Below are 14,430 nucleotides of genomic sequence, written 5' to 3' on the forward strand. Positions count from 1 at the left end.
AGCTTGTTTGGAGAATCACTTGACCTTGATGGTGAAAGGCACAGTGCCCTAAATGCGATCTTCAGAAAGTTCATTACAAGGTCACATGAACACTACCCAGCTGAAGCCCAGAGGATGTTCTGCAGATGTGTGGCTGAACTGGGAATCAACAGAGTATCCATCTATTTGTGAGACAATGAGTCTTGCTTCCACACTAGAAGTCAGTGTCTTCCCTATTAGTTCTGCTCTCTGTTCTGTCTGATAGCAGGAAGCACAGAAAATAGTGGAAATTAAAAATGGAGACAATGTAAAGTTAAACACACCTCTTTTTGATCTTCAAATTGAGTTAATGTCAAGCAAAGCTTGTGCTCTATGCACTGATTTGAACTATTCACTTGCCAGCTTGTGCAGTAAATTAATAAGAGGCAGAGTCACAGTGTGTAAGTGACATCTCCGAGGCATGGAAGAATCAGAAGCTCTTTTCCTTTACAGGGTCTTTTATCATATGATCAGATCACTCTGTAAGTCAAAATGTGATCCTCACAACACCCCCAAGGCAGGGCTGCTTACAAAGGGATGGAAACTTGATGCACCATGCACACAGACTAGGAACACTCCAATAGGGGCTGATGTCATTGTGGCTCAGATTTTGGGGTTCTCACAGAATCTTAAGGGTCAGAAGAGACCTCGAAAGATCATCCAGTGGAACTCCCCTGCCAGAGCAGGACCACCTAGTGTAGGTAACACAGGAGCTTATCCAAGGTGGGTGTGGAGTGTCTCCAGAGGAGACTCAACAACCCATCTGGGCAGCCTGTGCCAGTGCTCCCTCATCTTCACAGTGAAGAAGTTTCTCCTTGTGTTTCTTTGGAATATCTTATGTTCCAGCTTGTAACCATTGTCTCTTGTCCTATCACTGGACAACACTGAGAAGACTTTGGCTCCATTGAGAACAGCCTGGCTCCATCCTCCTGACACCCACCCTTTATGTATTTGTAAACATTAATCACATCACCCCTCAGTCTCCTCCAAGCTAAGCAGCCCCAGCTCCCTCAGCCTTTCATCATAAGGGAGATGCTCCACTCATCATCTTTGTGGCCCTGCACTGAACTCTCTCCAGCAGCTCTCTGTCCTCCTTGAACTAAGGGGCCCAGAACTGGACACAATATTCCTTGTGAGATGTGGTCTCACAAGGGCAGAGTAGAGGGGGAAGAGTACCTCTGTCTCCCCAGGGGGTCTGCACAAATCAGAGTCTTTAGAAGCAAAACTGTCCAGGACATTAAGTCCTGTTTTCTTGTCTTTCCTGGCATGTCTGGAGGAAGTGTATGGTGCCTTGGGGAGGGCCCTGTGAGATCCCCTTCTCGCTTGGACCACCAACTGAAAACCTAAGCAAGTTACTTGGCTTGGGATCCCACTGCTGCCCAAGAAGAAACTGCTCCATCTTATTTGGACAAGGATGCCCCAAGGACTCAGTGAGGACAAGTTCTCAGAGAAACTCTGCCCTCTGAGAAAGAGAAGCATCGCTGCATGTAGGAGCCAAGCCAGGAGCTGGATATAGAGACTTAAATGTCACCAAAATCCTAGTTTAGGATCTAGCTAAGAGAGACACAGTTTTTCTCCCTGCAATTTTTCTCAGAGCTCAAGGAATTAAATTCACCAAAGCCATAATTTCTGAGACACTTTGTCTGACATATTTCAACCTTTTCAATAATTTAATTTGACTGTCTGATCAACACTTCTCCCCTGTGCTGCCCCTTCATTTCTGTATCAAGCAATGAGAAAGAAAAGTAGTAACCAGCTACCTAAGATGCAGATTTCACACAAGGTTAGCATAGCAGAAGCATACTGCCTTCCTCTACCAACTCTGCTCAGTATTTAAACTGAGATATTTAGTTCCCATGGGGAGAATTGTACTAGAATAGAAAAACGCACAGCATGCAGCTATTATTGGGGTAGTGATTGTAATGAGCATGGAAAATGGAACAATATAAAACCCATTCTTAATAGACTCTTGGGAGGGTTACCCTCTGCTTCTCTTCAGACCTCGTACCCAGACTTTTTTTTATTAACAATTGGTAATGCCTTTTTTTTTTTGCCTTTTTTTTCTTTTCCAGAGCCCCGATCCATTTGTATTGCTCACTAAACATCAGTGGCACTTCCCAAAGATGAATTATCCCCATGCCTACACCAGAATGTGGTTTGAATTAATCAACACCCATTTCTCTCTTTTCAAGCAGATGTTTAACTAGAGATCCTATCCTTTCCAAAATGCCATAAAAGGTCAACTCTTTCTGCACTGATCTTCCAGTTGCCTCATCTGGGAACGGTCTGGAGCCTATGCAAGCTCCTGACACCATCACAACAATCCCTAGTGTCTGCACTGCTGAGATGAACTCTGAAGCCAAAGAGAAGATTCCTGAAGTCCTAAAGGATGGGAAGATGTCCAACTTTCTGTGCATGCAGCTGTTATGCAAGTAACATGAAAAAATGCTCTGTCCTGAAACTGTTAGCTACCTAGCTTTAGCTTTGTGACCACAAAGCAATTTTGAGATATTGATATGCTTAAAGGTGATGCTAAAAATGTATCAGCCTGGCTATGGGATGATTTTAGTTCTTTGCCCTTAACCATGGTGAAGAAGAACGTGTCAAAACTGGTTGATGCCATGATCGTTGCTCACCAGCTGAAGAGAAGCAGTCAAGTTTTACTCCGTGCTGCTGAGGAGAATGTAAGCTTTTCTGTTTTACTCCACACTGATAACCTTCAACCACCCTAAAGGTTGAAGCACTGGAGGGGGAAGAGAGAAGACGTGAATGCCATGGAAACATTTCTGCTTCACAGAGGAAGTGCAGGGATGTTTCTTCTGATTTTACTCCTAGGAGTGTGCAGTGGGTCATCCCATAGCAGCAATTAAACATTTTGTTACTGTTTTAGGAGAACAATCTGCCCCTGAAGACACTCATGTCTTTGTTGGTTGTCTTTTCCTATTTTTTGGATGCAAAGTGACCTAGAATCATAGAATTGTTTTGGTTGGAAAAGATCTTTAAGGTCATCCTGTCCAACCACTGCCAGGTCCATCACTGAGCCATGTCCCTCCACCTCAGCTATGCATCTTTTAAATATCTCCAGAGATAGTGACTCCACTATCTCCTGGGCAGCCTGTGCCAGTGTCTAACAACCCTCTCAGTTAACAGGTTCTTCCTAATCTCCAATCTCCAATTCCCTGGAGCAAATTGAAGCCATTTCCTCTTGTCCTATCACTCATTATTTGAGAGAACGGTCTGAACCATCCCCCATGCCCCCCCCCCCCCCCCCCAATTCTCCTGTCAGGGAGTTGTTAAGAGTGATCATGTCTCCCCTCAGCCTCCTCTTCTCCAGGCTAAACACCCCCAGCTTTCTCACCCACTTCTCATCAGATTCGTGCTCCAGAACCTTCACCAGCTTCATTGCCCATCTCTGGACCTGCTCCAGCAAACTGAGCTGTCGTCTAAGACAAGGGCTAAGCTATGTTAGTCAATAGAGGTCTAGTGTTGGACATGTTTTGGGGTCAATGCCTCCCTCAATATTAAAAGCAGCATATTTTAGTGTATGCCCATTATCAAGGATGAGTTTAATTGCTATAACTAATGAGAATTCTGCACTTTCATTTTTTAGGAACTGTAGTCCCCCAAAAAGACATTTTTTTCACATCTACCATACATAGATGCTGCAGCTTTGCTGGTGTTAAACCAGGAAGGATGACACACTATTTCTTGCTAGCTCTAATCAGCCTGGGGAGCTTACACAACCACTTACTTCAGCTTTGCTCAAGAGTGGGGCAACAATGTCTTTCTAGGGCTGAAACATTCACAGTGCACAATCACTGCAGTTTAAGATGTAAAGGTGGGAAGTGAGGCCCGTGACAGCTTGAAGGATTGCATGGGGCTCTATCAGCCAGACCCTGAGTGCAAACAAAAAAATGTTGTTGACAGACAACTTTCATAAATTGCTTTGTTGAGTGTCAACTTTGCTTTATAGCACATTGCCACATGCCAGTGCTGACACTTGTAGCATAACTTGCTGGCACAGTGTGCCATACTTGTCATGCTTCTATCTTTTTTTTCCCTGGTAAATTCCTGAGAGTCCAAACTGGAGCCATGTTATCAGGTTTTGCCCTTGATGCATAGGTGAGAGGAGCTGTTACACAGCATGTACTGACAGAGCAGTGACAACAGCACAGTTAAAAACCAAACTAGAGTGAAACAAAATTAATGCTTTAAATGTATGCAGAGTTTTCTGCTGTGAAGCGTTTGCTGCTGCTGAACTTCTAACATTCATATTCTTCTATAGCAGCATCTGTTATTCAGAAGGCAAAAGCTTGCTGCAGGCTTTGCAGTTAACAGCTACCACGGGCCAGGTGAAGTGAAAAAGTTGTTCTTTTTTATCGTTTACTTTTGTTGGCCATTTTCTGTGCTAGATATTTGCCCAGTGCCACGCCAGCATAGCTAGGAAAGGAATTTGTTCTGCTAGTATCACAAGTAGGCTAGACAAGGTTTACAGTCACTATAATGTTAAATTGTCACAAAGCTCCCTAAATGATTGTGGTATGTGACTACAGAAAGAAACAAAAGAAACATCACTCACCAGGATTTTGATGCCAAGCAATAACAGCAAGAAGCAATGAAGAGATTGTAGGAACTTCAAAACAGGAAAAAAATAGCTCTGTGAACTCTCTTTTCACTGCAAAGTGGCAGATGGTTAATCAACAAAATCACTAGCACCTTCTTGAGATATGGAGGAGATATATACTGAGGAGAAAGCTTAAACCTGCAAGCCATGATTTCCCTGGGCTATCCCAGGCATCCTGAGGGTGTTGGGGCACCTGGAGCTAAGCAGCTCCAAGCCAACACAGGTGAACACTGTGGAGCTGGGCTGTGCAGCCTAACTGTTTTTTTGGGCTGTCCTAATGTCAAGAGTCTCTGTGTTATACCACCAGTTGATTTTTGCAGCTTCCTTAGAGGTCAAGAAGCTCACAGTATTTCCTAATGTATGTGGAAGAGCTTTATCATGGTTTATATCATCTTATATGGTTCATGGTTTTCCATGGCTAAGCAAGCAGCAAGGAAAGCCAGTACAGAATCATAGAATCATTTTGGTTGGAAAAGACCTTTAAGAACAAGTCCAACCCCTAACCTCACACTACCAAGCCTACCACTAAACCACATCCCTCAGCACCTCATCTACATGGCTTTTAAATACCTCCAGGAATAGTGACTCCACCACCTCCCTGGCAGCCTGGGCAACTCCTCAGTGAAAAAGTTGTCCCTAAAGACCTCCCTAGCCCTTCCAACCCTCTCAGTGAAAAAGTTTTCCCTAAAGGTCTTTCTAGCACTTGCAACACATGGCAGAAGATCTGCCCCTGGGTGGGGGAGTTAGGATTAATTGGTGCTCATTATGGGCCAGCTCAATGAGTGTCACATGAAGGTGATTAGCTCAAACATAATAGCTCGAAGGGGCAGATTATTTTGCCATTTAGGTCTGAAAGTGACATTTCCAGGGACTCTTGCAATGATTTGGGCAAAGAAAATTACCAAGGTAAAAGCCCAGTGTGGGAAGTGATGTGACACACACAGTGGAAAAACCAGCACACAACATGACTGGATCTGCTGTTGGCTTTCTGAGGCCTCAGGTAAAAGGTGTCCCACACATGAAGTCACAGCAATTATCCTCGTGCTGGATTTGCTCAAGATGACATCACTTGCCCAGAATAGGGGCTAGAAGAGGCCTGTGGTGCCAAGGTGTGCTGTGTGCATTCTCTTTCGCAGCAGGTACAGGGCTTTTCTTCCAGGAGGGCAGCTGAGAAAGGCTGTGGCTTAGTGCCTAAACCATGGCCTGAAGTGTTTGGTGGATTGGTTGGGTCAGAGACCTGCTTGCTCAACATTTGGGTCATGAGGCTCTATTTCTTTGTATATACACCTGTTCAATGAATAAGCATCCCCCCCTCCTTAATTTGAGGTACTCTCTAGTTTGTGAGGGAGTGGAAATGTATGCAATGGATTGTATCAGATGGGCCTGGGGTTGTGTTCCCAAGCTGAACATGTATTAGTGATCTTTCCCCAGTGTTGTGGAACTGAGGGCTCTGAGGAAGGCAGAAGTAAGTCACTCTGGTACGACTGGCAGCCCCAGATAAACCTTGTTGCGCTTGCTGTTGGCATGCTGTGTCCCTATAGCATAAAAGGGCTGCCCGTCGGTGCAGCATTAGATGGCAGAGCCATGGTAAGAAGCTCTTTATTTCAAGGTTTCAGCTTTTCAAAACATGTAAGGACATGCTTGAAATTCCTTCCTTCATGCTGATCCTGGGAGTCTTCCATAACCTTGAAATTTGGCTGTCATTTCTTAGCTTTCCCGGTCTGCCCTGCTCCTGTTTGGAGCCACTCACTGAGCTCTGCTGCACACCCACACTGGCATGTGCCACGAGGATGGATGTGCCTGGGTCAGCAGCTGCTTCACAGGGAGCATCATGGCCAGCCCAGGCATTACCCATCTCCCACAGCCACAGCAGTTTTATACTGTGCTGAGGCATTGGCTGTGACAGCACAGAAGCCTCAACAATTAAGGTGGTATTTGGCATTTCATGTATGTTCATAGTTTATGAACGACATAAACAGTCCTGCCTGGCTTGTAACAGTGAGGCTTTAAGCTGCTACCCCTCATACAAAGAGCCATTCTGACCTGTTACACCTCTCCAGACCTTGGATATTTACTTATTTATTTTGCTTTTCACTTCTCAAAGGAGCTATAACCACAGCCTGAGCAGCAAAACCTTCTTCCTGGGCATCTCAGGCAAGGCAGTGCATGTTTCTTTAACAGTAACTGTAGCATCTTGATGGTTTGCTGCTCACACCTGCAGCCCTAGGTGCTAAAAGAGGCCAGAGTCTGATGTTAAAGTCTTTGGGCAGAGAAAGGGCATCTGCAGCTTCAGTACCACCCATGGGAATGAGGATGTGTGGTTCACCACTGACCACCCCAGACAAATGGAAAGAAGATGCCAGATAGAGAGAAATGTGCAAATCCCCACTAATGCCACAGTTGCTGCAGCTGGGCTTAGTGCTGAGCATCCCTCACCCCATTGCCTTCTTCCTTGCCTTTCCCTATCTGTGAATTCATTACCTCTGAAGTGCTTCTCTAGCATCTGCAACCCCAGTGCTCATGAGTCACGTACCCACATCCACATCCAGGCTGCTGCAGCACCTCAGGGGTCTCAGCCCGTAGCAGGCTTAGTGGTGGTAAGGCTGTGGATTAGAGGGGTTTGTAGTCTTGTCTTTGAACGTGTGTGAAATCAGATGTTTGTGGAGCCTTAACACTTAGTAAGAGCCTGGCTGCTAGAAGGAAACAGCAGCATCTCCTCACCCTGGCACAGCTGGACAGGCACAATCACTCACATTCCCCACAGCTGTCCCCTCCTCTGCACACCCCACCTACTCCCTCCTCACGCCCCTCTTCCCATTGCTGAAATCCCTCCCACCCTGTCCCTCAACACATGCCTCATCTTTTCCACCTGACAGCAAGGGTTTCAGTAGCATTTCTTGCTCCATTTTGTATTTTAAAGCAAGTAGCTTATTTTAAAGCAAGCAGCAGCCATCCCTCCTTCCCTCTACCATCTAACTCTTCCCTAATAAATATGATCACTTCATCCTGCGAGACCTGAAAACCCATGTCTGAAATTCCCTTGGTAACTAATACAGTAAAATAAGCCTATAAATATAAATAATTATTATAAAAAGGCATAAAATGCCACACTTGGGTCAAACACACTCACACAGTGACACTGGCAACAAATAACTACACAGTGTTTGAAAGTAGATGGAAAAAGCTGAATACAGAGTAGCTACTTTGTTGCCCATAACTGTCAGACTCCTAATTCAGACAGGCCATATTTTATTGATAGCAGAGCAAACAGTCATAATCCATCCCTACCTTTCCTGCTTTGTGAAAGATCCCATCCATCCCCAGGGAAGGAGGGATGGAAAGAACAGCTGTGTGAACGTGAGGTGAAAGTATAAGACAGAAAGCACAGTCCCAGGCTGCGTTTCCCACGCGTCTCTCGCACATCATATGCTAAGTTCAATTTTCCAAAAGCTTTGCTTTATTTTTAAAGGTAACATCTTTATTATTATTATTATATTTATTAGTTGTTATTATTATTATGCAGAGATGACTTTTTTTTTTCCCTCTTTGATCACAGAGCAAACAGTTTGCTTTCGAAAATGTTAATGGAGTCCTGATTTAAAACTTTTTGTCTTCACTTTTGTTGTTGTTGTTGTTGTTGTTTGTTTTTTAAAACGTTGCAACAGGCAGGATCTGGGATTCCATTCCTCATCCTACACAAAGAAAGATTCTGGAGTTCAGACTCCTAGCCACTACCAGTAGGTCCTGCCTTGCTCAGTTGTCGTCGTCTCAGTGTGGTTTCGCCAGGTGGGGTGGGTAGGTGGGTGGGAGGGGAGGAGTTGGAAGAAGGGAGGGTATTTGTCAGCTATGTCGAGTCTTGGTTAACAACTTTGCCTCCGTTCATGGTTGGTGTCCCTGAACTTTTCCTTGAGCGTCCTTGTTTTTCTCCAATTTCATGCAGCGATGGCTCTCTGTACATGCACACTGCAAACAGAAGAGACACCCATTAACAGCCCTGAAGTCACAGATATCAGTGACCACAACAAATTATTTCTTTGTGTATGAGGCTGGAATTCCAGCACCACTGCAAGCACGCAGATATTCACAGAAACCTCGGCAGCCCAGCAGTTGATCCTGTTACCAAGCAGGATCTGTCACCCGCCCTCGCTGCCAGGCAGATCCTCCTTCTGTCTCTGGATTATTCCAAAAACACAGATAGAAACAGGATAATTTCTTACAGATAAGTCTTTTCAGATTTTCTGTGTTTTACCGGTTTTTCATGTTATGTTCATATATGTAAAATAAACATTCCAGTTCACAGCATGGGGTATTGTCTCAAGATGCTGATTATCATCTAATAAAAGGTCCAAGAACTACCTGGTCCACAGCTTTTAATCTCAAATGAGAAGCCCTCGAGAGTCTTGAATCAAAACTACACTTGCATCTGAGCCATCCAAGCCTTCTGAGTGTTAAGTTCTGGATCTGGAAGTGGTGATTCAAGCCCACTTGGCTCCTTTGGCCAAGAGCTGAGGTCTGCTCTTGGCACTTCTTATTTTTTTGCCTTGTAAGTCAAGACAGCCAGCCAAAGCTGTGAACAGACACACGGAAATGAGCTCAGTGACAGCAAACCATGGGCCATCCCAGCTCTGTGTGGACACCTGGCAGCACCTAAGAACAGGGTTGATGGAGGGCACCTTCTCTCCAGAGAAGATGTGTAGATGTGTTTGAAAGACTGAGGCATCTTAAGGGCAAGCACGTTGGAGTTGAAAAGTTCAGGTAGGTCCACACTGTAAATATCATACCTGGATCTTTGCAAAAACAAGGATATAAAGAGGTGATTGTGCACTGCTTCATTCTGCAAAGCTGTCACATCACAAACAGTGACACTGAGCTCAAGCACAGATGGGACAGAGCCCATCAGGGTTAGGTTCCAGGTAATTAACAAAAACAAAATGTCAAAAATTATATGAAGTAATGAAAAAAAATCCTCTATTATAAAAAGCCAAAGTAAGTGCTTATATTTAAAATCTCCCCTGATATGCAAATAAATCTTGGCAATTAGAGGCAGGCTGCAAATGGCATTATTGCTCTGCATTTTACTCCTAGATAGCTAAACACTTCTAGCAGTGTGTAACAATACAGGACAGAGATAAAGTGCAGTCAGCTGTGTATTAATAGGAGGGATATTGCATTGAATATATGAGCAGTGAAAAAATATTACTTTTCCCATAAAGCACTTTTCATGCAAAGGCTTTCAAAGCAGTTTAAGCACACACAGTAGCTGGGTCTCCCAGCATGGCTGCAAAGGCAAGTACTGCTCTGCAACCTGTTGCTGCTGCTGGAGACTCATTTTTTTATGAAAATGAGAAAAAAAGAGAAAATTAATGACTTGTCCCATGGGTATGGGCCGAAATGAGCAATGCCAGGACTGCCCATCAGCTGCTCAGTCTATCAATACTGACAGCATCCTGCAAGGAAAGTGCATAGCACAGCAGCAATGGAAGGAAAAGGGCTCTCACATCCCCTCTCAGCTGCTGAGCTGCCCCGACACCTTGGTGAGTGTCACAACCACCTGGTGATGGTGAATTTGCCTGGTGGGGTAAACTATGTAACAAAATCTTAAAGAATAATATGAAAAGGCTAACAATTGAGGAAAACCTGTGCTCTTATGTTTTCTTAGCCTGAGCTGCAGAGCCTTTTGATAACACTAAGGATGCACATCACTTCAGTGACTAATGTGATGTTTGCCCAGTAGAGTTGTGTACTAGTGCTGGCATTGCCCCTGACATTCCACACACAAATTCTGCCCCAAGTGCAGTCTTGTCTTCACTCTGACCTCTCTGGAGCCAAAGGGACCCCCTCAAGCTTTTTCCCCAGGCAGCTGGACATAGTAAACCCATCTCATCTGCCTTCATCCCAAATATCCCATTGGGCTGAGCCAGATGCTTAACCACAGGGCTGAGCCTGAGAAACAGCCTCAGCAGCAGCACCACGGCATGTTGCCTTTCCTCAGCTCCTTGCCTTGCACCATAGCCTTTAGGCAAAAATGTTCAGCTGCTAACAAGGCCCACACAGTAATGAATATAAATCAGACCACAGAAGTAAACAAAAATTGCAGCTAAGAATTAAGGAAATTCTGTACCTAGTAAGCAAACAGGGCAGGAGTTTTAAGCTTATCTTCTAGTCTAGTGCATGACACAAGAACTGACATGGGGCATGGATGGAGTCTGCTCACATTGTGATTTTCAGACAAAGCTTTCAACGTCTCTGCACCAGACACGCTGTGCCAACAGACCATGCCAGAAAATCTGTAGCAGCACAGGACAAGCATATTTTCAGTACTTACATACACCTACAGTATCAGTGTATGCAGTATTTATATGGCACCACAGCCAACATAGTGCCTGGATAGTCTCCTACACAAGAGGCTTGTGTGTGTGTGCTGAGCCACGGGCATCGCTCTGTGGCTACTGCTGACTGTGTGCCCCATGACTAGCAAGTGAGTGAGTGTGTGTGTGTGTCCACAGACACACACGCCTGAGGGTTTAAGGACAGCATGACATGTTGTGCAACATCGGCTCTTGGGTTGCAGTTTGCTCCTCTGTGTACAGAGGAAGCTGGAGTGTGACTCATGCACAGAGAGGCAATCACGGATCACGGAGGAGCGAGGGGTGTTTGCAAATGGACTGTTGCAAATGCCCAGATCTTCCCAGCTATAAAGGATACATTTGTGGTTCAGGACTAACAGCACTCACTAGCAGGTCTGTTTGGAGTCGTTCTGTGTGTGTATGTGTGAAGACACACTGCCCCTGTCACCTCCACCAAGGTAACCTAGCAGCTGTCTGACAGTCAACATGCCCAGATGCTTGGGAGGTCTGCTGATACACACAGCACAAGACAGCTTTGGAAGAATGAGCAATTTGGCTAGAACAAGAGTCCCCTCCCTGCTTTTCCTTGCTTCTCCCACCCACCCACACCCACACATCAAGTGAAATGCAGCCCTTAATGTCTAGAAACCAAGCTAATGCTTTGGAGCTTCAATCAGATAATCAGCTCCTATGTCCCAGATTCTAATCAACACATCCATAATTCATGCTTTAATTGGAAAGTGCCATTAGCTTGATCTGCTGAAGAGCCACCAGCTCTGTGGAAGGGGGTGAGCAGCAGCAGAGCTGTGCCCATGTCTGGTTCCTGTGGCTTTCCCTTCCTCGCCTCCCTGCTAACCAGCAGTGACTGCCATTACCACACATAAGGAACTGTTTTTGCGCAAAGAAACCAACTTAGCAATTAGACAGGAAGGATGCTGGGGGTACAGGCAAGGGGGAAAAGGGACAGCAGGGAGCATCCTTCCTGAAGGTGAAGGCATGGAGGAGGCTGCCTGTCACCCAGGAACAGCTCCATCTCTCGCCTATGCGCTGGCACAGGATCCCAGCCTCATTTCTGTTTCCCGGGCACAGCATTGACACACCACCCACACGGTGAAACCAAAGCCACCCTGTGCTGCTTCCCTGGGTGTCAGGGTCTGCCTGAGTTTGGCAGGCACACACTGTTTTGTGTCCTGATCTTAGTATTTCTCACTTGGCATCCCTGGAAGTTGAGGAGGTTCAGGGAATGCAATAAACTACACTTCCTTTCTCTAGATACATGAAAAAGCTTATTAAAGAATCTTAGATAGATCCTATCCATCTAGCTTCACCTCCTGGCTTTCCCTGCCCCAAGCTTTTCCCTTTCTCTGTGTCTGGGAGGGCTGTGCACACATTCTTCGGCAGGTAACCCAGAAGACTTACTTTTTCCCTCTATGGATGCCACCAGTCCCAGTGTCGGTATCTGCAGTAGCAGCTGCATCAGCTAATGCTTCAATGGAGAGAATTAATTGTCTGAGCAGCAGCTAGGGGCAGGAGGGAGTAAGTGATTATGCACCCTCATTTTCTGCTTCTAATTACTGTGTTCTAAACCTGGTTCCAGCTGATGCATTTCAGAGGTGTTTGAGCTCACTTCTATCTGGCAGCTAAATGTGAAAGATGCTGCCAGATGGAATCACAGTTTGTTCAGGTAAGAAACCTAGCTCAGGATGATAAAAAGCCAAACAAAACTATAGTGAAAATACACTGCATTTGCCATCTAATAAGATGATTAGGAGTTTGACAGATGAACAAGTCAGCGTGGGATAGAAAACATACCAAAGCCTGCCCACTTGAAAGACAGACCCAAAAGAGGAGTGTGTTAACAAACACTGATATAGACTGTGGGGTTTTGTTGGTTTATGTAAAGAACACTTCTTGGGATGTTTTGTGGATTAAGGTGATACCTCTGATGTGTTTTCACTAGGTCTACCACATTTTCCGTACTCGACAACATCTTGTACTTCTTTTCAACATCTGAGAACTCTGCTTTAACAAAACTAGGATGTTCCACCCCTGGGAAAGATCTGGCTGCTGTTCCCAGCACACAAATATTCCTATGAATCAGACTAGTCATTAACAGGTCACTTTCATATCTGAGACATATCCACATCATGAAGACTGAAGCACCATGAGTTTAGAGTTAGGGGCAGCTCTGCTTGTTCAGATGGCAGGAGAGTTGTCTTCTGATTTCTGCAGCCTCATTTGCCAGCTCAAGTGCACTCTGGCTTCAGCCAGGAGAGATGAAATGTAGCTGTTTTGGGAGAGCAATCTGCAAATAATGTCTTCAAGTAGAAAGAAGTACAAGTAACAGACCACATCCACAATAACCATCTGATAAAATTCTCACTTAAGTGACTGGAAAAGTCTGCCTCTGTTTGAGGTACATTTGGATATTTAAAAGAACAGGAGGCACTGTGGACAACAGCATTTTTCCAGCACTAATCACTAGAGACACTTAAAGAGACTGAAATTGCTTTAAAAGATTGCTTGGTGTCCAAGTGACAGCTAAACTCACACTAATTTCTTGTGCAGTCTGGTTCAATCTATATGTCTGCACTTTAAGGGCTCATTTAGCTGGAACGATCAGTGATCACAAATAAAAATATCAAAAGAAATGTGTTGCGTACGTGTGTTTTTAACCAAAACTGCCACCACACAGTACACTAGCTGCTGCCTGCCAGGCTGTTTGCCTTGGCTTTGTCTGTGCACAGATGGGAGAGGAACTTAACGTTTCCCCTGTTATTACTTTGAAAGTTTTTTGTGTTTTCATATTGATTAAGCTTAATGCTATTTCCAAAATCAAACAAATCCTACCTACACTAAATCAGAAAACCTTCCCTACCAACCAACACCCCAAAACTCTCCCAGCTGGTATAAAATGACTTTCACATACACCACCTTCAGCATTCTGACAGTCTACAGGAGTCAAAACACTTTGTGGGATTAACTCAGCATAAAGCTCTGGCTGCTAAAAGATACATAGATAACACACATACATATATCTGTATGTATCACTGTACATATATGCACATGTACACATATGCAGTCCTTTGGAATTATCTGAGAGGATATTTTGTGTTTATTTCTTAATTTGCTACCCATTTTCAGCTTTGAGGAGAGGATGTCTGAATTCAGAATGCAGTATGAGGCAACAGGAGTCAAACGAGCTCTGGGAGCAATCTGGGCTCTTTTGTGTTCCTTTCCCTGCAAATGCTCCCTTCACTAAGCTGCTGCATATTTTTCTGCACATGCCAAACAACTGGGAAGCTTCATTTCAAAGATAATTGCCATTGAAGTTGTGGGTGAAGCGATTCCTGGCAATGTATGTTACACCTGTCCTTCCCAGGAGACCAGATTCCTCCTTGCACACAATACTTTGCCAGACATCCTGTGACAGGGCTAATG

The 14,430-nt window shown here is 44.8% G+C and overlaps 1 protein-coding gene across 1 annotated transcript in view; it reads right to left on the minus strand.

Annotated features, from left to right (window-relative positions):
• Nucleotides 1–7,910: 7,910 nt before the first annotated feature.
• The window catches only part of FGF12 (fibroblast growth factor 12), a 102,341-nt gene continuing 95,821 nt past the window's right edge, over nucleotides 7,911–14,430 (minus strand). Inside the window, exon 5 of the mRNA XM_062005524.1 lies at nucleotides 7,911–8,605. Within this exon, the coding sequence (XP_061861508.1) occupies nucleotides 8,487–8,605 (119 nt within the window). The 3' untranslated portion in view covers nucleotides 7,911–8,486. The remainder of the gene's footprint in view (nucleotides 8,606–14,430) is intronic.

This window comes from Colius striatus, chromosome 12 (genome assembly GCF_028858725.1).
Source record: "Colius striatus isolate bColStr4 chromosome 12, bColStr4.1.hap1, whole genome shotgun sequence".
NCBI lineage: Eukaryota > Metazoa > Chordata > Aves > Coliiformes > Coliidae > Colius > Colius striatus.